Genomic DNA, 27,852 nt, shown 5'->3' with positions numbered 1-27,852 from the left:
CCTCTCTCTCTCCTCTTCCTCTCCTCCACTCCCCTCTCTCTCCTCCCTCCCCTCTCCTCCCCTCTCCTCTCCTCCTCCTCCCTCTCCTCTCCTCTCCTCCCCTCTCCTCTCCTCTCCTCTCCTCTCCTCTCCTCTCCTCCCCTCTCCTCTCCTCTCCTCTCCTCTCCCCCTCTCCTCTCCTCTCCTCCCCTCTCCTCTCCTCTCCTCTCCTCTCCTCTCCTCTCCTCTCCTCTCCTCTCCTCTCCTCCATTCTCCTCTCCTCTCCTCTCCTCTCCTCTCCTCTCCTCCCTCTCCTCTCCTCTCCTCTCCTCTCCTCTCCTCTCCTCTCCTCTCCTCTCCTCCCACTCCCCTCTCCTCTCCTCCATTCTCCTCTCCTCCTCCTCTCCTCCCCTCCCCTCTCCTCTCCTCTCTCCTCTCCTCTCAACTCCCCTCTCCTCCACTCCCCTCTCCTCCCCCTCTCCTCTCCTCTCTCTCTCTCCTCTCCTCTCTCCTCTCCTCTCCTCCTCCACTCCCCTCTCCTCCCTTCTCCTCTCCTCTCCTCTCCTCCTCTCCTCTCCTCTCCTCTCCTCTCCTCTCCTCTCCTCTCCTCTCCTCTCCTCCACTCCCCTCTCCTCTCCTCCATTCTCCTCTCCTCTCCTCTCCTCTCCTCTCCCTCGCCCCTCTCCTCTCCTCTCCTCTCCTCCCCTCTCCTCTCCTCTCCTCTCCTCTCCTCTCCTCCCCTCTCCTCTCCTCTCCTCTCCTCTCCTCTCCTCTCCTCTCCTCCACTCCCCTCTCCTCTCCTCCATTCTCCTCTCCTCTCCTCTCTCTCCTCTCCCCCTCGCCCCTCTCCTCTCCTCTCCTCTCCTCTCCTCTCCTCTCCTCTCCTCCACTCTCCTCTCCTCCCCTCGCCCCCTCTCCTCTCCTCCACTCTCTCCTCAACCATCCAGGTATTGTGCGTCTTGAACAGAATAACAACACCCTCGTTGAAATGGGCATCTACCAGGACGGTCCATTTGAGACCGGCGACGAGCGGGAGCTGAGGGCCGATCTGGTACCTGTTCCTCCCACCAGCTATCTGGGTACCAACACCTACCCTCCCCCATCTCTCTTCTCTCCTTCCCTTTCTCCATCTTTCATTCATGACCTCACCTTCCATTCTCTCTTTATCAATCTCCCTCCCCCCTATAAGTTGCTCCTCCTCCATCACATTGGAAGAAAGGTGATGAAAATGTGCTGGGCAGACAGAGTGGCTGATAGGTTAGGGCGAGTCAGATGAACTTCTCTCAGTTGGAGGTCCTGTCTATCAAGGGAACCATGACTCATAATTGCGTGGAATGCCTTTTATTTCTTGATGTCCTTGTTAGTTTGTTTCGTTGCCAGTGCCTGTTGTGTTTACTGTCTGGACAGTTTGCGCTCTCCACATATTTACCGATGGTCTGTGTCTGTGTCTTCACTGCATCTGAATACTCCAATGCATCGCTCAGGTGTGCTCTTTATGGCCAGCGTGTCCAACTCCAGCAACGAAGAAGAGTTTGTATACCAGTCAGGCTCTGCTCACGTTGTGCTTTAAAGGGTAAAATCATCGGTGCATGTCCACTAGTCATCGTGAGTCATAATTTCAACATCATGGCTGCTAGATTGGCACCGTTGAAACTGTGCTGACCATGAAAAAAAGGAAGAGTGATTTGAATTTATCAAAGTTTAAGCAGTGTTCACCTCAAAGTTCAATACCTTTGTTTCTTTGTAGGGCTTTTCAAAGGTTTTGCTGTTGCCTGAAATGCATGGTTTCATCCAAAACCTACTCCTCCTCCCTTGCACCTCCTATAGTATAGTATAGTATAGTATAGTATAGTATAGTATAGTATAGTATAGTATAGTATAGTATAGTATATTACCTTTGACCCCTGTCTTGTCTTGTCTGAGGCCCCCTCCTTTTTGTATGTCTGTCTGTTACTTCACCCTGTCGATGTACTTCTGTCTGTCCATGTATGCCTTTATTGACCTGATTGACTGAGAGAAAGGCTTTTTTTTCTCTCTCTCTTTCTCTCACTCTCTCCCTTTTTCTCTCCCTCTCTCCCTCTCTCTCTCTCTCTCTCTCTCTCTCTCTCTCTCTCTCTCTCTCTCTCTCTCTCTCTCTCTCTCTCTCTCTCTCCCTCTCCCTCTCCCTCTCCCTCTCCCTCTCTCTCTCTCTCTCCCTCTCTCCCTCTCTCTGGTTGTCTCTCCCCCTGCCTCACTGCCTCTCTCCCTCCCCCACCAGGCTTCTCCCTGGACTCCAGCATGGCCCTGGTGGTGAAGGGCAGGCTGACGGTGGTGGCGGGCGCACCAAGGGCCAATCACAGCGGGGCGGTGGTGCTGATGACGATAGATAATGACTCCAGCATGCGGGAGGAGTTCACCCTGCAGGGGCAAGGCCTGGCCTCCTCCTTCGGCTACGACCTGGCCGTGCTGGACCTCAACCAAGACGGGTACATGGAGATAGGATAGGGAGGATACAGAAACTCACCCACACGTGCACACACCAGGATTCATAGTCATTGGGGACTTTCTATAAACTATCATTTTAACTATATATTACAGTTTCAATATTGTACCATCATGAAATAATGATCATACCATTTCTATTTTGCTTTTATATGAATATTATTTCCACTTCTCATGTTGTGTACATCAATGTATGTTTTTCTTTTTATATATTTATAAATGACCTAATTAAATGAACGGAATTTGAGACTTTTGTTTTTCATTTCTGTCTCTATCCTGTACCGGGAGGAATAAAGAACCATCTGATCTCTCCTCCTAGTTGGCATGACATCGTTGTGGGGGCCCCGCAGTACTTTGAGAAGGACGGGAAGATAGGGGGCGCGGTCTACGTCTATGTCAACAAGGCCGGGGCATGGGACACAGTCACCGCCCTCCGGATCGACGGGCCTCAGGACTCCATGTTTGGACTGTCTGTGGAGAACCTGGGCGACATCAATCAGGACAATTACCCCGGTAAGTAGGCTGAGTGGGAAGTTGACGCAATACTATACAAAGTCCTATCGTCTGACCCAGGCCACCCCTGCCATACTTTAAAGGCGAGACAGGGGATTAGTGGACGACATCTGCCCCTAACTCACCTGGGTTCTATTGGGGTCCTGACGCGAGCCACGACCCCTCTCCTATTTCTCTCCTACAGACTGCAACAAGCACAGCCATCATCATGACAATAACTCACCATTATCCACCTTGTCATGCAGACTTTGCAGTCGGGGCCCCCTACGATGACGAGGGTGCGGGGGTGGTCTACATCTACCACGGCTCAGAGGACGGCATCAGCTCCAAGAAGCATTCCCAGGTCACCCGATGCATCACTCTTCCTCCTCATGTTCATCATGATCCTCATCCTAATTATAAATGACAAAATGAACAAAACGAACAAATAAATACACAAATAAATAAATGCAGGTATAAATGTATACATCTTAAACAATAAATACTAAAACAAATTCATTAAAGCTTTTAATTATATAATGTACAATGTGCTTTTAAATATGTTCATGTTCATGTCCTGAATTACCTTAGTGCCTTGTATTTGATCCCACGTTGTGACACCTCATCGTTTGTCGCTCAGATGTTGAAGGGCAGGCCGTTGAGTAGCAGGCATTTCGGCTACTCTCTGGCGGGGAACATGGACCTGGACCGGAACACCTACCCCGACCTGGCCGTGGGCTCCCTCTCCGACTCGGTGTTTGTCTTCAGGTGGGTTGGTTGATCTTTGTGAAATCATAATTTCGCTCCTGTAGAGTGTCACAGAGTAGAAGTTGATTCCCAGCCAAATGGCCCAAGGTTTAAATCCCAGTGGTTGAAAAGCAGCTATATCCTTAATCATGAGCTAAATCACTAAGTAGTGGTTTTATTTATTATTTATTTATTATTATTATTCATGATGTTGGAGTGCAGAAGTGTTGATTGGTGCTCTTATCCTTTCAGGGCCCGCCCAGTTGTTGACATCATCAAGAAAATCACCATCACCCCCCCCGAGCTGGACCTCACCAAGAAGAACTGCGGCGACAAGATCTGGTGAGTCTTGTTCGCCACGGCAGCTTCCCTCTCGTTCCATGAGAATGTTTTGCTTTCTGCGCAGCTCGGCGAATGGATTCCAACGTTCACAACATGATTCACGGGGGAGGGTTTTCATTCCATATCGATTGAAGCGAAGAAGAACGTATCATTTACATTTGTGTTTCATTGATTGTGGCTTATCCGTCAGAGTAAATACCCAAGAGCACGCCATCACTAACCTGCCCCCTGTGTGTTCACAGTCTAACAGTGTCCGGCTGCTTCAGCTACGTCGCCAGCGCTGCGAACTACAATCCTCCACTGAGTAAGTCGTCGTTTGACAGCCAGGCCACACCACCGTAGCTATCTGTCCCTGGCCCCTTGGTTTCCCCCCCAGGTGCACGACGTACCTACAAAATATAACAAATGTATAAAAAACTTCAATAAAAAAACATACGTGAAAAACGTACTGTATTACATCATAAAATGAAACATGAGATGATCATCAGAAATTCAGGCAACATTGGTAGGTCAAAATAATGGCATCTCACTCAGACACCAACGCAACAATCACAATGTACTTATCTTTTGTGAATTTGGTTTGATTTCCCTTTTCTCTGAGTACCCCGTGTTGCCAAATATGAAACAAATCGGCAGGCAGACCAAGTGTTCTGCAGCCATGAAAGCAAACCAATTTGATCAACTGAGTTCTCTGTGTAAAAATACAATTAAAAAGGATATGGCTATGTCTGACATGATGTTTATCATATTTATATGCTATGTATAATAACATGCTCAAACGATGCGTCCTCATTCGAAAAAGGCACCATGACCAGAGCCATGTTAAAACAAAGGTCAATCTTGGAGTTGCATTTGAAAGATTTATGCTTGTGGCCGTTGATTTTCCTCAACCTGACAACCTGCATTAGCTTCAGCCCTGGTGAGGAGGGGGTGGGCATACACAACTCAATATTGGAAATCCGTACTGCAGTACCAACTTCAAACACTTGTTGGCAATGTTACAAAGTGTATCTTTAACGTGAAAAGGAATAAATCAAAAAGTCGAACACGCTTTTCTTTCATCCCCGCTCTCACCCTCACCACACTTCCTGCCCTCGCCCCATCCCTCCTTCAGGTGTGCGCTACAAACTGGTGGTGGAGGATCAGCGTAAGAAGGCGGGCCTACCCTCCAGGGTGGTCATCACCCAGGCGTCGTCCTCTGGCAGCAACTACGAGATCAGTGGCCTCCTCAAGCTGACCAAGCAGAATCAGCAGTCCTGTCTGGAATGGAAACTCACCTTGCAGGTGCGCTCAACTCCTCCTGACCCCGCCCCCTTTCACCCCTCACTGTTATGTGTGTGTGTTTGTGTACATGCATGCTTGCGGAAATGGGTTTGTGTTTGTGTATGTGTGATTAAGCGTGCGTGTGTGCATGCTTGTTCATTTGTGCGGTGTGTGCTTAAGTGTGTGTGCCAACGCTCAAGATACCTGCGATTGCTCCATTGATAGGACTGTGAGTGTGTGTGTCTGGTGTGTGTGTGTGTGTGTGTGTGTGTGTGTGTGTGTGTGTGTGTGTGTGTGTGTGTGATACTACATTTCAGTGCATGGTGGATTCGTAATACCGTGTCTTATTTCAGGACGACATTCGGGACAAGCTGCGCGGCATCCCAATCGAAGTGTTCGTGGACATCCAGGACAGCGCGCGGCGCCGGAGACAGGCCTCTGGGGCCGAGCTAAAGCCCGTCCTGGACGCCGACAAGCCCAAAAGCATCCGCTCAGAGGTACGGCCGGGGAGCTGCTGGGGTTGACTCTGGAGTCTGCCCATTTTTATGTTTTATCATTTTTTATCAGATTAATGTATCGTATACATGTGTATATGTGTGTTCATGATTGTGTGCATGTGTGTGTCTGTCTGTGTCTGTGTGTGTGTCTGTGTGTGTGTGTTTGTGTGTGTGTCTGTGTGTGTGTGTGTGTGTGTGTGTGTGCGTGCGCATGTGTGTGTGTGTGTAGGTGAGCTTCCTGAAGGAGGGCTGTGGAGCAGACAACGTGTGCCAGAGTAAAATGGTGGTAGGGTATCGCTTCTGCAGAAAGAAACCCAACCAAGACGTCTTTGAACCACTACACCTGTAAGAGGCCAGCTACAAACACACACACACACACACACTCACACACACACACACACACACACACACACACACACACACACACACACACACACACACACACACACACACACACACACACACACACACACACACACACACACACACACACACACACAAATATTCACCATGATATTCAAATATTACCCATATTTTAGCATACAGTATATGTTTCTGCGGCTGGTATTAACAATCACATGAGCGAAGTACACCGCACACGCACACACACAGATGAATGAAGTACACACCGCACACACAGAGGAGCACCAGGTCACTGACGCCCGTGTCTGGGCTGTGTCCTCAGCGACAGCTCTGGGGTGCCAGTGTTGTCCCTCAGCAACGAGAAGGAGATTGCCTTGGAGGTCACGGTGACCAACGTCGAGGGCGACGATGCCTACGAGGCCTCTATCAACGCCACCTTCCCCAACGCCCTGTCCTACTCCTCCTACCGCGTCCTGTCTAAAGACGTGAGGCTTACACACACACACACACACACACACACACACACACTTACACTGGCACGCACACACACACACAGGCACGCACACACACAGGCACGCACAAGCACACACACGCACACACACGCAACGCACATGCTTTCATGCACAAACACATATGCAAACACACACATCTAGCTATACAACATATAAACTCAGTGGTCACACAAATACGCAAACACACGTACATTCCACACACAACCGAGTGGACTTCTAATCTGTGCTCTGATTAGATCCAGCTGGTGACCTGCAAGGCCAATAAGGATGGCTCTATGGCAGAATGTGAACTTGGGAACCCCTTCAAACGAGACGCTAAGGTGAGGACTAATTAATAGTAATTAATGTGAAGATAATATTAGGTAATTAAATAAAATACATCATAATCTGTTATTTATGTATCATTGATACTATTACTAGGTACCTTCTTTACACACACTTCAATGATCAACTATCATCTTGAAGGTATTTGTTGTTCTTAATAAGGTGTGTGTGTGTGTGTGTGTGTGTGTGTGTGTGTGTGTGTGTGTGTGTGTGTGTGTGTGTGTGTGTGTGTGTGTGTGTGTGTGTGTGTGTGTGTGTGTGTGTGTGTGTGTGTGTGTGTGTGTGTGTGTGTGCAGGCGACCTTCTACATCATTCTGAGCACAGCAGGCATCTCTCTGAACACCACCGAGTTGGAGATCGATCTTACACTTGACACGTGAGCACCTAATCTGACCTACGACCTGTCTTATTGATCCATCACCTGCTGATCACTACATATAACACGAGTCTATAAGTGGGTTGTATTGCATATAGTACACTGTTTGTGTACTATATGCAGATTTGTTTGGCAGGAGGCAGCTGAATCAGTTTTTCCTACCATGGGATCAGGTGGTGTCTGGGGGGGGGGGGGGGTGAAGGCTGATGCCTTAAGACATAGATATTCAATGGTACATCTCTGTCACTCCAAACCACTTCCCTGGGACCTTGATATTACAGGCAGATGTAAATGGCGTTAAAACAATATGTGGGGAAGCAGATGGGCAACAATACAATAAGATGGGATCACAATAACAACGTGACCTAAAACAGGGTCAACGGACAATATAGGGTGGGAACTACTGGGCTTACAGTCTTTTATAGGAGATGAGCAGTAGACCTTTAAAACAGTGTTTGGTCCAATCCCCTTGCCCTGTGCCCTGGGGAGAATATGAGTGTGAGGTCTGATTTGTGTGTGTCGTCCTTTCTCTAGGACGAGTGATCAGAAAGAAAAGAAGCCTATCAAGGCAAGGGCAAAAGTGGTGATTGAGCTACTTTTGTCTTTATCAGGGTAGGTCAAACTTACACACACACACACACGTACCTCTCTACATGTGCACATGTAGACCCACACACACACACAAACACAAACACGCACACACACACCCACTGTTTTGTCTACAAATAAAGCGTGTGTGTTTTCTGTGTGTCTCCAGGCAGGCCCAGCCCTCCCAGTTGTACTATACGGGGAAGGTTGTAGGAGAGAGCGCCATGAAGACAGAGAGCGACATCGGCAGTGCTATCAAATACATTTTCAGGGTGAGAGCCGGAGGGAATACAACAGAAGAAAGGCTTAAGAAGCACATCATAGAAAATGCTTATGGTGGAAATCTCTCTTTATGGTTGTGTTATACATAGCATATAAGTATGATTCGTATCATATCGGACATAGACATTAATATTTATTGTATTTCTACAAAGACTTAATGCTTACAAGCTTGTTTCTTTGACAGATCATCAACTTGGGGAAGCCCCTGAACAACATCGGCTCTGCCAGCCTGGTGGTCAGATGGCCCAAGGAGAACGCACACGGGAAGTGGCTGCTGTACCTCATGGGCATCAGCTCTGACGGGTTAGACAAGGTCAACTGCTCCCCTGCGGGAGAGATCAACCCTAAAGGCGTCAAAAAGGTCAGAGAGGTCACGCTCACGTAGGCGGGAATCCTGCCCGCCGTGGACTTTCATTTGGACAGACACCGCTTATGTATGAATACGTGTGTACAAATATTGTTTGCTGTATGACTACAGGAGCCATCTACCAACCGGAAGCGACGAGCCATTGGGGACAAAAGCATAAAAGAAGGTTCCACTTCTCAGCTAACAGACGTTAGGAAATCTGAGACTTTGGTAATGCAGCATTTAATGATTATTTGTTTGAATTCCAGTTAACGATTTTACTCGGTTCCATAATTTTTTTTGCCAATTTTTGTGTAATGGGTTTATGCGGATAAGGTCATTGGTTGTTTGCGTTATTCCCTTTTTGTGTTTTCAGTCCTGTGGTAGTGGGGCGTCGTGTGTGGAGTTTCAGTGCCCCCTTCTGGGACTGGACAGTAATGCAGCCCTCATGTTCCATGCTCGTCTGTGGAACGGCACTTTGATTGAGGTGAGGACTCGATTCAAATGAAGTCAACAGGATAACAGCGACTCGAATAGTATTTTTACGATAATACTAATTATATATATATATATATATATATATATATATATATATATATATATATATATATATATGTATATATATATATATTTATGTATATATATATCTGTATATATATTTTCTATTAATTGTTTTCGTTATGAAAAAAAAATCACTTTTAATAATGTATTTGATACTCTCCTAGGTATGAATATGTGGGTATAAAAATAATGATATTGAATTTCATTTATTAATATATGTTTGATTTTGCCAATTTGTACACTAGCTCTTCTGTTTAACCTAGTGTCTTATATTTCCCTCTGTGTAGGAGTACTCCAAGTTGAACTATCTGGATATCGTAGTGAAAGCTTCTCTAAAAGTGGTCATCGCCGGACAGGAAATGGCTCTGAAGAACTCAGAAACACAGGTATTCATGTGCAACATCGTAATTATGGTGATTTTATTAAAAGCTCAGGCTAAATCATTAGGAATATTTTGGTTCCTATACCGTAACCTTTTACAGTAAAGAGCCGCTACAATTTATGTGTAAGTCCTGAAGTGAGTATTTTGCATGGAACTGACATGACTTTATATAACATATCTACCCTTACTGTGCGTTCACACCAAAAGATGTAAAGCGTTTTGAGCGATAAAAGCCCATTCACTTTCTATTAGACATGAGCGATAAAGCGATTGGAGAGATAAAACGCTTGAGATAGCTTTAAAGCTTTAAAGCTGTAAATGAGAGTTGAAAACAGCTCAACTCTATGCAAATGAGCTAGTAGCGTTTCGGCTGTAAATGACCGCCAGCCAATCGGAATGTAGATGTCTCTCGTCGGCGTGGGTGGTCCCAGTAAACATACGCGAGAAAATGCAAGAGCGGTATGAGCCTTAAATATTATGGACAGCGTTGCGTTTTGAGCTATTTGGCGATTTTGCATCTTTTACAGCTTTTGGTGTGAACGTACAATTACTGCACACTAGCGTATTTCTCCCCTGAATGCCTCCACAACAACGCCAACGTCTCTCTCCCCTCGCTGCTCCCCTCCCCTCCCCTCGCTGCTCCCCTCCCCTCCCCTCCCCTCGCTGCCCCCCTCCCCTCGCTGCTCCCCTCCCCTCCCCTCCCCTCGCTGCCCCCCTCCCCTCCCCTCCCCTCCCCTCCCCTCGCTGCCCCCCTCCCCTCCCCTCGCTGCCCCCCTCCCCTCCCCTCCCCTCCCCTCGCTGCCCCCCTCCCCTCGCTGCCCCCCTCCCCTCCCCTCCCCTCCCCTCGCTGCCCCCCTCCCCTCGCTGCCCCCTCCCCTCGCTGCCCCCCTCCCCTCGCTGCCCCCCTCCCCTCGCTGCCCCCCTCCCCTCGCTGCCCCCCTCCCCTCGCTGCCCCCTCCCCTCGCTGCCCCCCTCCCCTCGCTGCCCCCCTCCCCTCGCTGTTCCCCTCCCCTCCCCTCGCTGCCCCCCTCCCCTCGCTGCCCCCCTCCCCTCGCTGCCCCCCTCCCCTCCCCTCGCTGCCCCCCTCCCCTCGCTGCCCCCCTCCCCTCGCTGCCCCCTCCCCTCGCTGCCCCCCTCCCCTCGCTGCCCCCCTCCCCTCGCTGCCCCCCTCCCCTCGCTGCAGGTGAAGGTGACGGTGTTCCCGGAGAGGCGTGGGTACCAGACCGGCGGTCTGCCCTGGTGGATCATCCTGGTGGCCATCCTGCTGGGCCTGCTGCTGCTGGCCCTGCTCATCTTCCTCCTGTGGAAGGTAGGTCCAGACCCCCCCCCCCCCCCACACACACACACACACACAGAACCACACACCAACGGCCAACAGAGGCTGAAGGGGAGGCGGGGTAGCTCTCCCTGTCCCCCACATCCCAGGAGATCGAAGTCCCCTGAACTGACTTTTTAGACATTTAACCTAATCCTAACACACTCGTGTTTGAATATCACTCATGTCCAAGGAAGACATTGTTGCCACATTTCCTATTGGCCTTACTCATCCAGCGGCCGACCGGTTCCATATTGGATCCTTGAGGGGGGGGATGCAGCACTTAGAACAAAGATGGCGGCTAAGTGGCGGGACTTATCAATACAGTTACAATTACAGTTTGATAGTCTTAGTATAGTATGTAAATGACATGCACAGTATATATGGTAAGTGATAGCAGCTAGTGTTGTCCTTCAATTGGCCCAGAAGGAGGGCTTATGGTCCAATGATTGATACCTCATGTCAAACACACAGACGCACACACACACACACAAACATGCACACACATGCACCATTTCTAACCGTTTTCCTCTCCTCAGTGTGGTTTCTTTCGGAAAGACGACAGCCCAGACACAAAGCTCCTGACGGCGGATGCGTAGAACAAGAGGCACAGAGTGATAAGCAAGAGAGAGAGAGAGAGAGAGGGTAACATACCAAACCCTTTGGTGTACGGTGGTGGGCGAGTGCAGGGACGCAGCATCACTTCTCGGGGGGGGCTCATCTTCTGCACTCTGTCGCGTTAACCAGTGGCATTGCTTTCAGCCGTGGCTTGGAGAGCAGCCTTGGGCACGTCGCTGAACACCCTGACACGGCACTGCTGGGACAACAGCACAGTGATGGTTTAAAGAGCTTGGGATTTATTGCTGTGGCAAACTCTTGTTTACACCCTACCCCCCCCCCCCCCCCCCCCCCCCAACCTCTCCCCCCTCCTCTTCTGTCTTCCCTCCTCTTTGCTTTGCTGTGTGGTTTGCTTCAGGGGGGGCTTGGGGGGTGGAGGTAATGCATGGCCAATGGGAGAGGACGGTTGCTATCATGTGACTGACTGGGTCATCGTAGTGAGGGATGGGATGGTGTCGGCGATTCTGCAACGTTTTGGGGTTTCCTTGTTGCATTCAGGCACCTGCTTCCTCTGGTCTCCGTGGCAACTCTGGCTATGGTTCAGATTTCGTCCAGAGCACTAGAACAACCTTTTGGCACTTTGATGAATATTGATGCCACGGCTTTCTGGCTTGTCAACTCCTCCTGTCCTGTCCTCCTCCGTGCCTTTTCCTGCAGCATAACTCCTGTGACGCGTGCTTTGGATCACAGAACCTAAGGGAGGACCATTCTTTGAAAAGCGCACGTTGGTGCTTCGGCGACCTCTGCCTCATTTCCCTACCTTTCTTATATTTTGCATCCAAAATGAATAATTGATCCATCACTTTGTTCATTCTCTGCAGTGTGGCTTTTTTAAACGTACCAAGCACGAAGACACGGTTCCCAGTTACAACGCCGTGCGGATCAAAAGGGGGGTGAGGGACGGCAGAGCCGGACAGCAGGACCACTGGGAGAACCCGGAGAAGAAGCCCTGGATCAGGAGCTGGAAGGACAACCAGCATCACTCCTAACCTCCGGCGCTCGCTCAGAGACCAGCTCGCCTCCTGTTTGTTGCTTTTTTTTTTTCCCTCGTACTGTCCTCTGTCCTGCCTCCACACGTACGGCGATGCACATACTGAGAATGAAAAGAAAAGGACTTGCTATGTACTTGATCTGGGTTTCTTGGAGGCTGACCTCGATTGAGGTCACTGATGTCCATCACTGGAATGATATACGATAGGGCTACTCTGCACAACTACGGTCTCTCACAGCCTGGGGAGGGGGCGCGGCTTGTTTTGTACATTCTATACATTGTGTTGCCGAGTGACATGTGTGGGTCGGGGGGTTAAAGGTGTTTGTATATTTTTCGGAATGTTTTGCAGATTTTTTTCTATTTATTTTTCTTTACATTCCATAGGCCACAAGGGGAAAGCAGGACTCTTTCCAAATTAATGACAGAGATCCGTGAATGTCCTTTTCTCAAATGCAGTCGATTTCAAGTGATTGCTTTTCAAACAGTATACCCATGTTCTCTTATCCCTTGATCCCGGCCCACCCTTTATTTTGTACCATGGATACATTGCAACTACTCATTGTAAATTACCACTCCAAACTTAACAAATGGGTATAACCTTTTGTTTCCTGGCTCCATGAACTGGTGTAAAAAGCTGCCATTTATGTAACTTTTTGAAATAAATGTTTTATAATAATCGTCAGTGTCGAACCATGCATATACAAAACAGAAGTCAACGGTCTACTTGTAGGCATCTATCATTACGATGCTGAAACCCTACACCTACTTCCCGCTATAACCACTTTCGCTGAGCAGCTTTGGTCTAGCTTCTGACATCTTTAGCAGGCTTTTTTGAATCTGGCCTCATAACCCGCAATAGCATTTTCAATCACTTCAATGTAAATCAATAGCTGCAATTATTAACTGTTTTACTCAGAAATATGTAATTACAAAGACTTTATTTTGGGGCATTCTCTTCTAATATAACATTGCACCAAAGTGGTAGTTTAGAAAAATATTTATTCACAGATAAAAATACATTCAACGTGAACAACACTTGCATTCAAATGGCGAGGTCTAAAGATAAACATTATTATTATTAACATATAAAAAGCGATCACAAGAGCTGTACATACAAAATCATATATTGTAGTGAATACAGTACTGTACAGAATAAGTGCTGATTCAAACATTCGCTTTGGTCCGAAGCTCAATTAAAAAGACACCGTCTTCAAATCTAAAAAAGTTAAGCCGTACAATAGCAGCGGAAACAACCAAATCTAAAATGGAACCCGTGTGTGTGTACGAAGACACGGCATACACCTGCTGGTGGGGAGAATGCAAGCTCCTTTAGTGTTGAGCTCGTCTCACAAGAGCGACTCCGTCCTCACACCCCTCTTGCCCTGGGTTGACTTCTCTTTGTCAGTCGCCACGCTCCCCTTCTCAAGCGGCTTGTTCTCCTTCTCCTTCCTCATCCTTTTGTCCCTCTCCTTCTGGCTCTTTTCCTCGCTCTTCCTCATCTCCTTCAGCTTCTTCTTCAGCTCTGTGCGGTCGTTTTGACTGCACACGCCCAGAGCCTGCACCGCCATCCCATAAAACAAAAACGGGTTCAAAGAATACACGTTACCAATTTTACTCATGTAATATTTTATTCATGTTTCAGACTCTAAAAACTCTTGTAAATCGGTGTGAACCTATAATTCTTGAATATATGTAGAGAAAATGTCCTTGAGTAGATGTATCCAAATATTTAGAATTTTGATATCTAGGTATTTATGTGATCCAAAAATAAGTACTAGAACTCGTCGAAACGAGATCAAACCTTGAGCTTCTCACTGTCCAGGCCAAGCAGCTGTTCTCCGTCCACCCCCTTGGCAGTGAACTCTGCCGCGTATTGGTCCATGTTCATGCCAATCAACCACAGACACACCTGCTGGTTGGTCCACTCCAGGAGCGGGCGGCTCTGCCATTGGTTGTTGTTGTGCGCTGGAACCGGGTCATTGTCCAGAGTCTGCGGGCAGAGTACAAATTAGAATGGGCGATGCGTTTCCCTTCGGGTGCGTGTGTGTCAAGAATGAAGGAAGGAGAAGGAGGGGAAGGGCAGTGGTCTACAGGGAAAAGCACCACAGGGGAAGGGAGTGAGGGGCGAGACAGACTCACCTCAGTGGAGGAAAAGGTGACATTGTGAGAGTATCCAGGGAAGGAGTGATCGGATACAAGATCCGCCAAGCTGGAGGTCCCTACACTTGTCTAGAACATACACACACCTGTGTTACATGCATGTGTCCCACCTCTGAACCAGTGCTGTATTTCTTTATTTATCTGATGAATGAAATATAAATAATGCAATTCCCAGATCAGAAGGGTGAAGTGAGATCGATGTAGATGGGTAGATTTATACTTTATTGGTCCCCAAGGGAAATTCAAAGTACACGATCCGTGAGCTTTTCAGTGCCAGGAGCTGATGGCTGCAGCCCCACCACGCACGGCCCTGCGCCCCGCGCCCCCCTCACCTGCTCTCCCCTCCCGCTGGTGGTCAGGTAGGGCAGGCTGCTGCTGGACACCGAGCGGAGCCTCTCCCGGAACCTCTCCTCCTCCTCCTGCTGCTGCTGCTGCTGCCCCCCCGAGCCCCCCTTCTCCCGACCCCGCTCCCCGAACCAGGGGAAGGGGAAGGACAGGCAGGAGGGGGTGGTGCTCATGGAGCCCGTCGGAGACACGCCCCTGGGGTCAACCGCCAGGTCGCCGTGGGAGCCCCCCCGGCTAGAGCTATAACGCATCCAATCAAATATTACAATGATCTAATAATGTCTGATAAGCCATAGTCCTGGAACACTTGGTCCTCCTTTAATTTATAAAAATACTACAATGGAGACGGCCACTTTGTTTTTTTTTTATCATGTTCAGAGACCTTGTTTGAGAAGAAACAATGCAGACAGAGTTGATTGAAGTCACATTGCCCAAGTGGGTCAACATTCAGAGCTCTAATAATAGCCTGCGTAACATCGCAGCCTTCACAGCATGTCGAGATCCAAGCTCGTTTTGCCAAATTCAGTTCCAGTTCAGAGTTCTGATGCCGTTTGATTTACACAAACACGGTACTTTTTATGTGCTGAAGTATCTAAAAGCAGTCACATAGCTAGGTCTTTCTTTAAGAGCAATCTGCGTTGCAAAGGCACCACTGTCCCTCAGAAGAGACACCACCGTACCGTTTATCCGAGGACTTGGTTACGACCTTCACGCTCCTTCTGCTCAGGGACTTCCGGAAGCCACTGTAGGAGGAGCAGAGAGAACGAGTGTGAGGCACGGCCCGCGGGAAGGCGACACACGGGTCCCCCAGAGACCGAACCACCTCTGAATGGGTGGACTGGTGGCGATGAATGAGTCTAATGACCAGGCCTGTGATCGCCACACTGAGCATCAAGCTCTGCTCGCCTGATATTAAGCAATATACGTATTAACCATTACAGACATTTTTAACGATGGAAAGGTTTGGTTCATAAAAACGAAACCAAAGAATTTCAGAAAAAAAAAAGGTAAATCAGCTAGCGACCACGACCACGACAGTATGGGGCGTCCGCACCTGAAGTCAGGGAACTTCCGTCTGAGCTTCCTCACGGACGACTTGGAGGAAGAGGAGGAGGAGGGGGTGACGTCCTCGGAGACGGGGGTCCCGGGTGAGAGGGTCGAGGCGGGGAGGCTGTGGGGGCCCAGGGCCGAGGTGGAGGAGGTGCTCGTCAGGGCGCTCCTAGGCCCCGCCTTCACCGACGCGAGCGCGGGCATCGATTGGCTGTCGTGGAGCGGGGCGCTTTCTCTCGTCTGCGGGGAAGACAGAATAGAGAACGTGTGTCTGGCAAGGTGGCATAAAGCGTGTGTAAATGGACTGCATTCATACAGAGAGATCTCTCTCAGACATGTACACAGCGACGGCGTCGAGTCAACCAGGCAAGGCGACAGCCAGTTCGTCGGGAGCAGTTTGTGTTAGGGGTCTTGTTCAGGGACACTTCCGACACTCCAGCCAACCCGCTCTACCTCCTGAGCCACGTGCCGCCCCTGGTGTATATCATCGTTAATGCGTGCATCTCACTTGTTGTTTGAAGCTCTCTCGGAGTTTGTCCCGCGACGGCGGGTGCCGCTTTGCCTTCTGGGCCAGCTGAGCTTTGGCCCTCAGAGCGCTGGAGTCCAGGCGTCCCGTGTCAGGGATACACCATACTGGACCTGACACACACACACACACACACACACACACACACACACACACACACACACACACACACACACACACACACACACACACACACACACACACACACACACACACACACACACACACACACACACACACACGGGATGGAAATTAACTTTTTTGCCCACCAGCCACTGTGGCAGGTAGATTTAAAAAATCTACCAGACACTCATCTTTTTTACCAGCCACTTTTTATACGCTATATATATATTTTATATATATGCGTACATTTGAAACAATATAATAGTAACAATAGATAAGAAAAGTGTTTTCATCCGCATCTTTTTTTCCATCAGAAGTTACTTTTACTGTAAGTGGGTTCTACCAAGGAACTGAGTTGAAAAAGTTACTCTTACCGCATATGATAAACAACACAGGTATCTGCCATGTTAAGTCATGTTTATTTTTAAGGTGTTACGATGACAAGTTTGGGGATAATTCATCTATTAAAAGTATTTTCAATAAAAAACAAATTGACATATTAACAATAAAACAACATGCATGGCTACACCATCATAATATATATATATTTTTTTTTATATTTACATTTGACTACATACAAATGTGTCCACAGACATGGTAACTAACATATGATATTAAGCATTATTGGCTCTTAACACTAATATTCAGAAAAAACACTGCCTTATAAAGGCAATTGGCTTAAGCAATACAAGTAGAGGCATATGCTTGAACTTTATACCCTGAACTTTTAAACGTTGCAAACGTGCAAAAACATAATTATATATTTATGTGGCATTCAGTCCAATGCTGAAAATATATCTGTGGCATTCAGTAGGCCAATGCTGTGGTAAAGTGTGTAAAGTATGACCAAGTGTGTCTTTCTCTTCAATAGTCTAGATATAACTTTATCAATCCCCTGTAGGAGAAATTTGTTAATAAGACAATGGTAAAAAAAATAAGGAATCTCCCACTTCCGGCTTCCATGAAAGAGAACCAAACTAATTCACGCAATAGCGTTCATGCAAATCTAGCATTAAAGATTAATTTAAGGAAGTTCTCAAGTAACGCTGAAAGTAGTTTTTAATTTGCAGCGTCAGAGAATTCTGAGAAATCTGAATGCTGACTAAATTATCAGAATTCTGACACTGCAAATGATTGCGCGCTACGACTAGTGAACTAGCCTACTTTAAAAAAAAATTGACACCGCGACCAGGCGACAAATGACTAGTGAGAACCTTCTTAAATGAACCTTTAATGCTGGCTTTAATTATCAGAATTCGGATTTTATCTCACAATTCAGAGTTTATTAGCCTATTCGATTTCTGAATTAAAATTCTTGTGATGAATAATCTACATTTGTACAGTCGATGTGCAGCACTTTAATTCCCGTCAACTTTGTTTTCTAACACCAGCACTTCCACAACTATGCCCATGTTCCTGACTGCTATACACAAAACCATTTATAGCGCATCCATTTTTGGGCAGATAGTCGCCCTGAATGCAGCTTTAATGTGGGCTCCGATTCTGAATGAATGCCTGCCTCTGCTGAACTGTGTGAGTAAATAAAGGGAACTGAAATCTAATGAAGACAAGTGGTTTTGATGTACCGGTGAATTCCAGCTGAAAGTGGAACATTGCTGCCATCAGGGGAAATGAATGTAGCCTAGGCCTATTGTAAGTAGCTTTCAATTCCTTGTTTTTTTGTTGATCATATCCATTTGGTATGACAATAGAAACTGAATATTTCTTCATGAGGAGAACCGCTCTAGATTCCCCCACCCCAAAACAGATTTTTTCCTGTAGAAACCTATGGTGGAAACCGATACGCCCTCTCAACCACAAAATGTTTGAGTCACTTCTATGGAAGTAAATCTGCCATCGGATTTTTTAAAAATAAAAAGCCATTGAACTCTAAGCACTGAATATTTATGCATTGAAATAACGTATTTGGATATGAATGGAACTCCTATTCAGCTTTGTTTTTCAATGTTAAAAATTCAAAATCAAAGATTCAACGTCAAAAACTTCAACGTGGGGACGTTGATTACGTTGAAATTCAAATCCAGATACGTTATTTCAATGCATTAATATTCAGAGCTTAGAATTCAATGGCTTTTTATTTTCAAAATCCGATGGCACAGATTTACTTCCATACACTTCTCCTTCGTCATGCTTAACTGATCATACCTCTCCCTCGTTGGTTACACCAATCTTACCATGGACACTTCCAGAACCCCTCTCAAATTTCAGCCTGCCAGACAATTCACGTCACGGTCACGTCTGTTAATTTATGAATGGAATTCTGAACGTGTCCCGCCTCCAAAATAGCCTGGCTATAGCCATGCTGCCTTGTGCGCAATTTCATTTTGCGCTGCTAGGCAGCCTGGATTCCATGGATTCCATGGATCCGATTTTCGCCTGAGTTGGGGAACCAATCACAGAACGGGGAGGGACGGCAAGACAATTGTGGAAATGATACATGTTAATGTTTGAACTGAATGCGTTACTCAGATTGATATTCTAGCGTTAACCCAGAGATTTCTGTTGAAAAAGTTAAGTTTGTGGTCCTCACTGGGAGGTCAGTCAGTAAGCACGCGACTGTGCAGGCGGTGCCATCAACACAGCCAGCCACCAACCATACCTGTGGTTGACGAATCCAGGGAAGGAGTCCTCTCAGACGCTGGCTGGTGGTTCTCCTGCTGTGCGAGCTGAGGACAGAGCCATGGGTTGGTGAGCGCTGAGGAACCGCTGTCATTATGCGACATGCTGAGTGAGTTCACGCGGGGCGTCCTAAACTAAACAAGCCCGTCCTTCTCACCTGGGCCTGCAGACGCTCCACACTCTGCGTGTGCCTCCTCTCCTTCTCCTCCAGGTCCTGCTTTAGCGCCGCCTCCCTCTTCTCCCCCTCCTCCAACCTTCAGGAGAATAACGGCCATGTTTTGTCTTGTCATGTTTGCGACAGGTGTTGCGTAAAATAACTTAACCAGTGACGACTTGTCTTTAAAATGCTGATTCCTAATAACTGGCAATATTTGTGAAGGGTTTGATTGATGTATTGGTCTCCATAATCGTTTTGTTTGTGATATTTTATGTGCACGTCATTGTATCAGGGCTCTATTACAAAAGAGATTCAGATCTCAAGTAGACTTCTGATCTGATATTTAAAAAAAGACTTCAAATATAAGATGTGTGTATATATCCTTTCTCAAAATTCTCATATAGTAATACAATAATCGGCATATTAAGTTTGAAGATTTGATAATTACCTGTTCTGGTATTCTCTGACAAGTCTCTTGGCCTTGCTGTATTTAATCTCCAGACTCTCCGATTGGCTCTGTGCATCAGCCAATCGCTGGCTCACAACCCTGCACAGGGTCTGAGCCTCCTGCCAATACCTGAGAGGAGAGAGAGGGATGGTGGAGTCTCTTAACAATGACCTGAGCACCATAATCATCCAACTTAACCTGAATCACATTATGTTCATCCAACTTAACCTGAATGACATAACTCCACAATGTTCTAATTAACTCACATGATGTCATGGGTGTGGCCTTTATAAAATGAAACCGTTACTCGGCACGTTAGTATGCCGTACTAATCACAGGTTTTGTACAACCCTTGCACCGTGTGACATCCTACAGGTATGATAGACCATACTTCTCTAGTTTCTGGCCTTTATCCTCTCCATCCTCCACCCTTTGCTCCAACTCCATCCTCTGAGTCTCCCAGTCTGCCTGGTGCTTCCCCAACTTCTTTAGCTGAGGAGGAACCGAAAGAACATGAAAGAAGAGATTAATATATTATATTGAGATATTATATATTTTTTTGGAGGACACTTCAGAAATCCAAATGGTGTCGCCATTTGGATTTCACACCCAGTTTGTGACATTCATAATACTACAAGTGTAGGGGCTTTCATCAGTTGGCTATTCTCAATAACCATTGGGTTACTTCATTAAGCACTAACCACTTAAAACGACATCCATTTCCATGAAACCTTGCTCAATAACGCCCACAGGTATGCTGAGGACATGGAGGTGTTTGATCCTGACCCATTCAGCTGGTAGTCATAGTACACCTCTCGAATGTCCTGGCCCCACAACAAGCTGTCTGGGCAGCGGTTGACTGCGGAAAGTTGAGCTTTTCGGATACTCATTGTATAACGCCACAGTGCGTGTTGATAGTGAAGCTCAGTCCGTTTTATTTATTTACCTGCGTCAGAGGGTAAGGCTTCCCAAACACAGTAGTATAATCCTAGAGTGTGCGTTGATGGTGAAGCTCTGTCTGAGCTGTGTTGTACTTAATGTCCAGGTCTGAGTGAGGGCTAGGCTTCCCGCACACCTCAAGTACAACTCTACGGTGTGTTGCGCATTTCATATACAACAACACTTACTTAACAGCTACACAACGACTGTACTAAAAAAGTATCATAAAGTTGGCGTCGGCCGTAATCATAGGGATCAGGCACCCCTCTTTCCTAAATCTCTCAGCCCAAAAAGCTTTTTCTTTTAAGTCAGTGTTTGAATTCCATCTGAACCACTGGGTTCATTGGCTCTTTAAAACCCTCTCACACTCAGGCATCCGCCACTATGAGCGTCCTCATCACTGGAGGTGTCCAGCGGACGGACGAGAGAGAGAGAGAGAGAGAGAGAGAGCGGGGCTTCCACTGAGCGCTCCCAGAGCCACAGTGATGTCAGAGCGGTGACTGCCTCAACAAGGGCTGGAACGTGGCCGCCGGTGGGTCGGCCCGCGTCCTTTCCCCCTCCGTTTGGTACGGAGCTAAAATGGGTCAGCCCGGTTCTGCACCTGGAGGGCTGTGGGTCCGCAGCGAGCAGAGCGACCTACCTTCTCCCTGGCGTCTCGGAGCTGGGCCGCCTTGGTCTGCCACTTTGAATGGAGCTGGAAGGAAAGTGGCAGAAAGTACATCAAGGGATACATGTGAGTGAGTGAGAAAAGCATTAACAGTCCTCCCAAAGCAGGAGGTAGACTCTATAGGTGGAAAGAAAATCATATTTGTTGTTCAATGGAAATCAACCGCAAATTGTTTTGATTGTTGGGGGGGCGGGGGGGAAAAACCTGCCTTGGCTAGAAATTTCCTTCCAGTACTTGATCATTAACGGGTGCAACTGGTTCTGGTGGGACACCAGTCAAGCGCCGTCCAACAGCTGACAGCCAATATTGTCTTATCAGATACACGAACACCAATAGGTGGTAAATTCAAGGCCTTCCCTGTCACACATAACTCTACAGTGTGCTGAGCTGGATTACACCAACCGAGCCTCCACCTTCTTGGGTTCTGCTCTGTATGATATCTACAAGATAGGTTGAGATCTCTGATGGACCCCATGTTGAGGATTGTATAGTGCTCCCTGCGGTTGCTCCCATACTTTAAATGCTGGTTTACCATGTCGTAGATTTACTATATTTAAATCCTACAGCAGGGAGCACCATAAGGAGTGGAAACAATTCCTCCGAGCTGAAGTGCATCACCATTCCATGCAATAAATGGTTGATTCTATGACATGATGGTGACATGTGATGTGATTTAATATATAAAAACCTGTTTTGGCATTGTTTGCTCATGAGGTGTTTACGTGGACAGGTTTGGGGTTACCTGCTGGTATTTAATGCAGATCTCATGATTGTCCAGACCGCTGAGGGTGGAGACATCATTTTCCTCATCATCCTCCTCCTCCTCTTCTTCTTCGACCTCCTCCTGCTCCTCCTCCTCCTCCTCCTCTTCCAACAGGCTGTTGTCTGACGTGTCATCCTCCCTCTGGGGTACAGACAAGACCGTTCGACAGACCCAGAGAGACCAATGTGAGCAAACTGAAAGTAGCCCTGGGTAAAGCTCCTCCTGTGACACGGACGCACCTCTCTCGGGGATCGCTCCATCTCCAAACTCTCATTGATCAGTCGTGCCACCTCGCTCTCCACCCCCTGCCGCTCTCGACCAATCAAAAACCTACGCCGGAGAAAAATGCATCCGGTTAAAGTCACGGACCATGGCGCCTAACCACGAATATGCGACAGCAGAGGAAGTCCACCCACTTCACCAGGCCAGATGTGTTCTTAAGAACAGTAGCGGCAAACATCTGGGAGACTCCCACCAGACTGACTCCGTCCACCTCCACGATCTGGTCGTTGACCATAATGCTGAACACAAACAAAAGCCACCATCATGATCAATATCTTCCTGACATTTTATTGGACCATGAAGACCGTCGAGACGTTATCCCCACCTTCCGTCTTTCTGCGTTGCCCCTCCCTCGGTCACGCTCTTGACGAAGATCCCCAACTTCTCCAGGCCCTGGTCGGCCCCCACGCCCATCCCTATGATGCTGATCCCAAGGCCGTCCTCCTCTGGGTGGGGGGCAGAGAGAGGTGAACACCGGGCCTGAGACACACCACTGCCAACTGTGCCAATAGTTCAGAGGGAAGCAAAGAGCTGCTGGAGGGGGAAGTGGTGGCTCATTACTTGACTGACTAGTTTCCAATCACGGGTGATTAGATATGGGACTTAATCTCCCAGGTGAGGAGAAGATAATGATAGTAGAAACTGCATTTGCAACCATCCACTCGTCGAGTGTGGGATTATATGTGGGACATTAAATTCATTCAGCCGCCGGTTAAAATGTGGAGATAAGATTAGGGCACAGGATACCGTCAAACAGAGCAGGAATAGCATAAAGAACAGGAACCAAAAGGGTATCTTCTAGGTCAACTAGTGGAGCTAGGGGTTAGGGGTTCCAATGATAAAAATGTAGGCACCTTAAAAAAATACCATCCACCAAATGGCCAACACATTTAGTCATGGTGGCTAAATGAAACATACCTTTTTCTATTTCCACAGCGAAGACATCCATCTTGTCTACTCTCTTCTCCAGCTCATACTCTGCTGACGCGGACACTGGGTCGATGTCGTCATTGTGCCGGTCGTACGTCTCGTTAGAGTATGTATTGTACACCTGATGGACGGATTGACAAAGATAAGAGACATGGGAGGTTTAACATGAGGTTCTTCTGATACAAGGTAAATGTACCATGCTAGGTCATTATTGAGCAGCTAGGGGCAAGGGTTTTAGGTAGTACAGAGAGAGTACAGACAGCAGAGTTCTGACCTTTGGCCCGAGAGTCAAACACATCAACCACTACACCAACCCTTGTAAATAAAATAAAGTTACCCGTTATGATGTTTTCCTTAAGAATAACGGGACAGCACAAAGCTAGGGTATGGGTGAGGTTGTGTGTGCATGCTTGCATGCACGCTTCACACAAGTCGGAGAAGCTGCCGAGGCCACGACCATCCACTGTTTATGTCGGCTGTTCCACCAGTGGGTGATGGACAAGGAATGAGCGCAATAACACAGCTAGTGCAGATCTTCCCCCCCTCCCTCCCTTTCACCATGGGGCGATTCACAAGTATTCTCAACACAGCATAGACACACAGAGACAACACAAACCCCCCCCCCCCCCCCCACCCGCCCAAGAATGTTCAGTGTTCTCTTACGCTACTGTAGCTCCGAGCCAAATACAGTCACAGATGCAAGTGGGATCTTGCCTGGCCTGCTCCACAGATGGATTCAAAAAGCACTGCTCTGGGATAACAACTCTGTTTATACAGATTGAGACATCAGCAGGTACAGACTTAAGCTGCACACATCTATGAAGTGTAAAGAGTTGGATGCTGAGCTGCTTTCCAAATCATTTGAATAAGTTCACTTTTTTTGCATTCATGGTTTCTTACCGTGATGGGGGCTGTGCAGAAGTGGACCCTTCGCTTTGAATCCTTCTCCTTGTTGTCAGTGAAAGCCTTGTTCTCTATCCCATGGACCGATGCAGCTTCCGATTCGTCTCCGTGTAATACATCAGCTGTTCCCTCACACTTCTGGTCCACACACGTCTCCCTGGGCTCACCTTCAGCACTCTCCTCATGTAGGCCAGCCTTCATCTGATCCTCGGCGACAGCCTCCCTCTGTTCATCGCTCATCTCAGTGCCCTTCTGACCCCCCTCTTTCCCCTTTTCTTTATCCTCCATCGGCAAGTGGCCATCCCCGTCCAACCTCACTTCCTCCATCGCCCTTTTCTCTTCCTCTTCGTCAATCCTTTTGGTTTGGGTGGCAATCATCGTTCCGTTTCCTGTGCTGGATGGCGTGTCTTCTTCCCTGGTCTCTCCCCGGTCCTCGTGGTTGCACTCCTTTGCCTGCCAGTACTTGTCCCTCCCTGTTATGTCAGATACACTCTCTCCCTCAGATACACTGCCAGGTGGGAAGTCCTGCAGGTTATGATTATCTCCCGAGACGATCGCCGCCCTGTCTTCTTGTAAAAGCAACGTTTTTCCCATGTTGTGTTCCACCAACAGAGGTGCTGAGAGAAGCCCTGGGGAAGCCTCTGTACTGGGCTCCTCAAACACATCGTCCACCAATGGCTCCACAGCATCCATCGCCGCTCCTGCAACACGCTGTTCCCTGGCATCAATCACCTGGAGAACCTCATCCTTCCTTTCTCTGTCTGCCACTTCCTCCTCGTTTTCGTCGCTCTCCGACGACTCGTTCTTCACGTCTACCAACTCTGCTCTCACCGGCTGCTCCGGCCAGGTCGAGAGGTCCCTCGGGGTCAAACAGGGTTCACAGGTTTCAGGTGAGACAGAGGCGGGGCGGAAGGATTCCGAATTGTTTGCCTCAGACAAAGGGTCAGCTGAGGAACTCAGAGATGGAGACTGACGCCCTCGAGGGAAGGTGTCCTCCGAGGTACATGTGGCAGATGCTTCTTCATCGTCTTCCACCTGGCTGACATTTCCCCTACCTTCTTCCTCCCCTTCATCGTTCAACAACTCCTTGCTGCCTCGGAAAGTGCTCAACCTCGAACTCTGCGCCCCTCCCGGCTCAGCCACCTTGGTCTCGAACAGCTTCCGTGCCACCAGGAATGTCTGTGCCAGCGCAGCCCGGTCGATGTCGGCTATCTCCTGATCCGACTGCTTGACGGGCGTATTGGCGGTCACACTGGGAAAGTCCAGGCTGGAGAGGCTGGACTTGCTGCCCAGGGCGCCCACCGATGAGACGAGCTGGTTGGAACGCCTGGACTGTGGCAGAGGCGAGGGCTGGCGCTGCGAGCGAGGAGGATGGGGAGAGAGGAGGAGGAGGGCGGAGCAAGTCTCTGAGAGAAGGCCCACATCCTGCCTGAGCTGCTGGCTGTCCATCTGAAGGAAGATGTTCTCTCGGATTTTGGTGCCCATGCTGGTGGTGATCCTACTCCGGGTTAGACTGCTGCTGTCGGAGCAGGTGGTGGTGGTGGTGGGGCTTGTGTTGGACAACATGGGATCGGACAGGCTAGTAGGAATTCCACTCTGGCTTGAATCGCAACTAGAGGTGGTCTCGTGTGGAGGGGTGCCATCGAAGGTGCATTTGATGGTGTGGAAGTCAGACTTGTAGGTTATCCTATGGGGGGAGGCACTGCGGCCTCTGCTGTCCGTCCGCATCATCTGGAATTCAGGTTATCAGTAGACTGGGGGAAAGTAGTCTAGTGACGAGAAGGTCACTCTGGAGAACAGAACTATGGGCAGGTGCTGTTGTCATATGCAGCCTACTTTAAAGTTGTGAAAGTTGCAGGTGCAAATTAAAACTTGCGGCTACCGGCTAAAAATAATATTACTCTTGGTGAAACAAATATTAATTGGTCTTCTGATTCTGTTCACCAGGTCACGTCCATCACGTTGCAACATTCGTCTGAAAGACAAGATAATTCAAAACTTCACAAGCACGTCCATCACGTTACAACAGTCGTCTGAAAGACAAGATAATTCAAAACTTCACAAACACGTCCATCACGTTGCAACAGTCGTCTGAAAGGCAAGATAATTCAAAACTTCATAAACACGTCCATCGGGTTTAACAGTCGTCTGAAAGACAAGATTATTCAAACCTTCACAAACAAAATCAGGTCGAACAATTTAAACAAACAGCGGTCACACTTCCATTCAGAATCGGGCGTCTACCAAGTTATGTTGCGATATAAACAATCCTAACAGCCTACTGCCGACACGCCTCCAAACTATGGTCTTATCTCAACCGTGCGGTCTAATTTATGAGAGACTCACTGCGTATAAAATAATCATTGATGGTCCTGTGTTCTTGCAGACGAATCGCTTCACAGCCGAGAAGACACGCAAGGCGACAGGGAGCTGATGACGGGGAATGACGCACCTGCTGGGGGAGCTTAGTTAATAGGATGTCGAGACTCTCCGCTGCACATAGTGGCTCACCAGGAATAGCTCTACATTCATGTGGCTTTAAAAAAAAAAAAAAAAAAAATCGATACATAAATACAGATAATTTAGCAGTTAAAACTAGCCTCGGTCTTTCAACAGCTCGGTAGGAGCCCTAAGGAGGGCTAAAGGCAGACAGATGGCGACTCATGTCTCTAAATACTGTAAAAGGATTATCCAAGTGTAATCCTGTGTAAACTACCCCATCCACACGTACACAGTCAGGGACTGAGACTAAGCAACAATACAGTGTCTAGGGCACACGTGATACCTGCTCCACACAAAAAAGAAATGTCAAAATAATGCCGTTCAGATGGTTGCTTACTTACTAATGCCATATGCAGGGTACTTCATTAATAGGGTTGTATCATATTAGAAAGCTGCATGCATTATATTATTCATATAGGCCTACTATAGTTTTTTTTCAGTGCCACAGATTGCAACTTGCTCTCACTGGCAGGATCTTATGATTATTAAACATAATCAATGGGCTTTTATGTGTGCTATAATGGCATGCAATTGTGGATTATTATTTACTTTAAATTAGCATATACAGCCTTTATCACTCTACAAAATATTATATCTCTAAAAATATCTTAAAACTGTAAAGCGAAGAAGACTTACCTTCCAGCCACCCCATGCTGATGTATCTGTGTTTCACTCTGCAGTGAAATCACCTGGGATCTGTAATCACAGGTAGAATACTGCGTCTACTCTGCATCCACCAGCATGCATGAGTGAGGCTCCTGATAATGCACCTGTGTGTGCAGGGAGGGGGGAGAATCCACACACCCGACGACAGTGTGCCTCTCTCGTGCGCATATATCTCTCTCTGCCCGGCGGTCTCGTGTGCACACAATAGAGTCCGACCTGCCCGTCCAGACTGTGAGCGTGATTTGGGTAACAGTTTAACGGAGCTGGAGAGAGGGGTACTGGCGCCTGCTGT

At 47.9% G+C, this 27,852-nt stretch overlaps 2 protein-coding genes and 1 long non-coding RNA gene across 8 annotated transcripts in view; 1 reads left to right on the top strand and 2 right to left on the bottom strand.

Moving 5' to 3' along the window:
- LOC132463134 (integrin alpha-6-like) overlaps positions 1 to 13,136 on the top strand; it is a 17,073-nt gene extending 3,937 nt beyond the window's left edge. Inside the window, exons 2-22 of the mRNA XM_060059075.1 lie at positions 895 to 1,058; positions 2,237 to 2,444; positions 2,780 to 2,973; positions 3,219 to 3,316; positions 3,593 to 3,720; positions 3,952 to 4,041; positions 4,284 to 4,345; positions 5,156 to 5,325; positions 5,658 to 5,801; positions 6,031 to 6,146; positions 6,487 to 6,649; positions 6,913 to 6,996; positions 7,297 to 7,376; positions 7,911 to 7,988; positions 8,134 to 8,236; positions 8,431 to 8,607; positions 8,725 to 8,823; positions 8,969 to 9,079; positions 9,441 to 9,539; positions 10,719 to 10,844; positions 12,290 to 13,136. Of these exons, the coding sequence (XP_059915058.1) occupies positions 895 to 1,058; positions 2,237 to 2,444; positions 2,780 to 2,973; positions 3,219 to 3,316; positions 3,593 to 3,720; positions 3,952 to 4,041; positions 4,284 to 4,345; positions 5,156 to 5,325; positions 5,658 to 5,801; positions 6,031 to 6,146; positions 6,487 to 6,649; positions 6,913 to 6,996; positions 7,297 to 7,376; positions 7,911 to 7,988; positions 8,134 to 8,236; positions 8,431 to 8,607; positions 8,725 to 8,823; positions 8,969 to 9,079; positions 9,441 to 9,539; positions 10,719 to 10,844; positions 12,290 to 12,457 (2,662 nt within the window). The 3' untranslated portion in view covers positions 12,458 to 13,136. The remainder of the gene's footprint in view (positions 1 to 894; positions 1,059 to 2,236; positions 2,445 to 2,779; positions 2,974 to 3,218; positions 3,317 to 3,592; positions 3,721 to 3,951; positions 4,042 to 4,283; positions 4,346 to 5,155; positions 5,326 to 5,657; positions 5,802 to 6,030; positions 6,147 to 6,486; positions 6,650 to 6,912; positions 6,997 to 7,296; positions 7,377 to 7,910; positions 7,989 to 8,133; positions 8,237 to 8,430; positions 8,608 to 8,724; positions 8,824 to 8,968; positions 9,080 to 9,440; positions 9,540 to 10,718; positions 10,845 to 12,289) is intronic.
- LOC132463394 (neurabin-1-like) lies at positions 12,621 to 27,852 on the bottom strand. Of its 6 annotated transcripts, none has more exons than XM_060059532.1 (20): positions 27,531 to 27,852; positions 26,739 to 26,847; positions 24,390 to 26,367; positions 23,478 to 23,610; positions 22,885 to 23,005; positions 22,694 to 22,798; positions 22,517 to 22,607; positions 22,257 to 22,418; positions 21,488 to 21,541; positions 20,300 to 20,400; positions 19,909 to 20,037; positions 19,461 to 19,557; positions 19,284 to 19,350; positions 16,523 to 16,653; positions 16,019 to 16,254; positions 15,645 to 15,707; positions 14,952 to 15,204; positions 14,599 to 14,688; positions 14,261 to 14,449; positions 12,621 to 14,015 (listed from the first exon to the last, which is right to left on the bottom strand). In XM_060059532.1, the coding sequence occupies exons 3-20, from the start codon at positions 26,121 to 26,123 to the stop codon at positions 13,806 to 13,808; spliced, it is 3,966 nt and encodes a 1,321-aa protein (XP_059915515.1). In that variant the 5' UTR covers positions 26,124 to 26,367; positions 26,739 to 26,847; positions 27,531 to 27,852; the 3' UTR covers positions 12,621 to 13,805. The 6 variants fall into 6 exon arrangements, with proteins under 6 accessions (XP_059915515.1, XP_059915514.1, XP_059915517.1 ...); XM_060059531.1 differs by having other exon boundaries at positions 26,739 to 26,844; XM_060059534.1 differs by lacking the exon at positions 27,531 to 27,852 and having other exon boundaries at positions 24,390 to 24,662; positions 24,711 to 26,367; positions 26,739 to 27,492.
- On the bottom strand, positions 16,655 to 19,274 carry LOC132463395 (uncharacterized). Its single transcript, XR_009527018.1, has 2 exons — positions 18,850 to 19,274; positions 16,655 to 18,819 (listed from the first exon to the last, which is right to left on the bottom strand). It is a non-coding gene; the product is annotated as an uncharacterized LOC132463395 (long non-coding RNA).

Source organism: Gadus macrocephalus, chromosome 8 (genome assembly GCF_031168955.1).
Source record: "Gadus macrocephalus chromosome 8, ASM3116895v1".
Classification (NCBI taxonomy): Eukaryota; Metazoa; Chordata; class Actinopteri; order Gadiformes; family Gadidae; genus Gadus; species Gadus macrocephalus.
The sequence above is the reverse complement of the archived record's forward strand: the minus strand, read 5'-3'. Positions and strand labels throughout refer to the sequence as shown.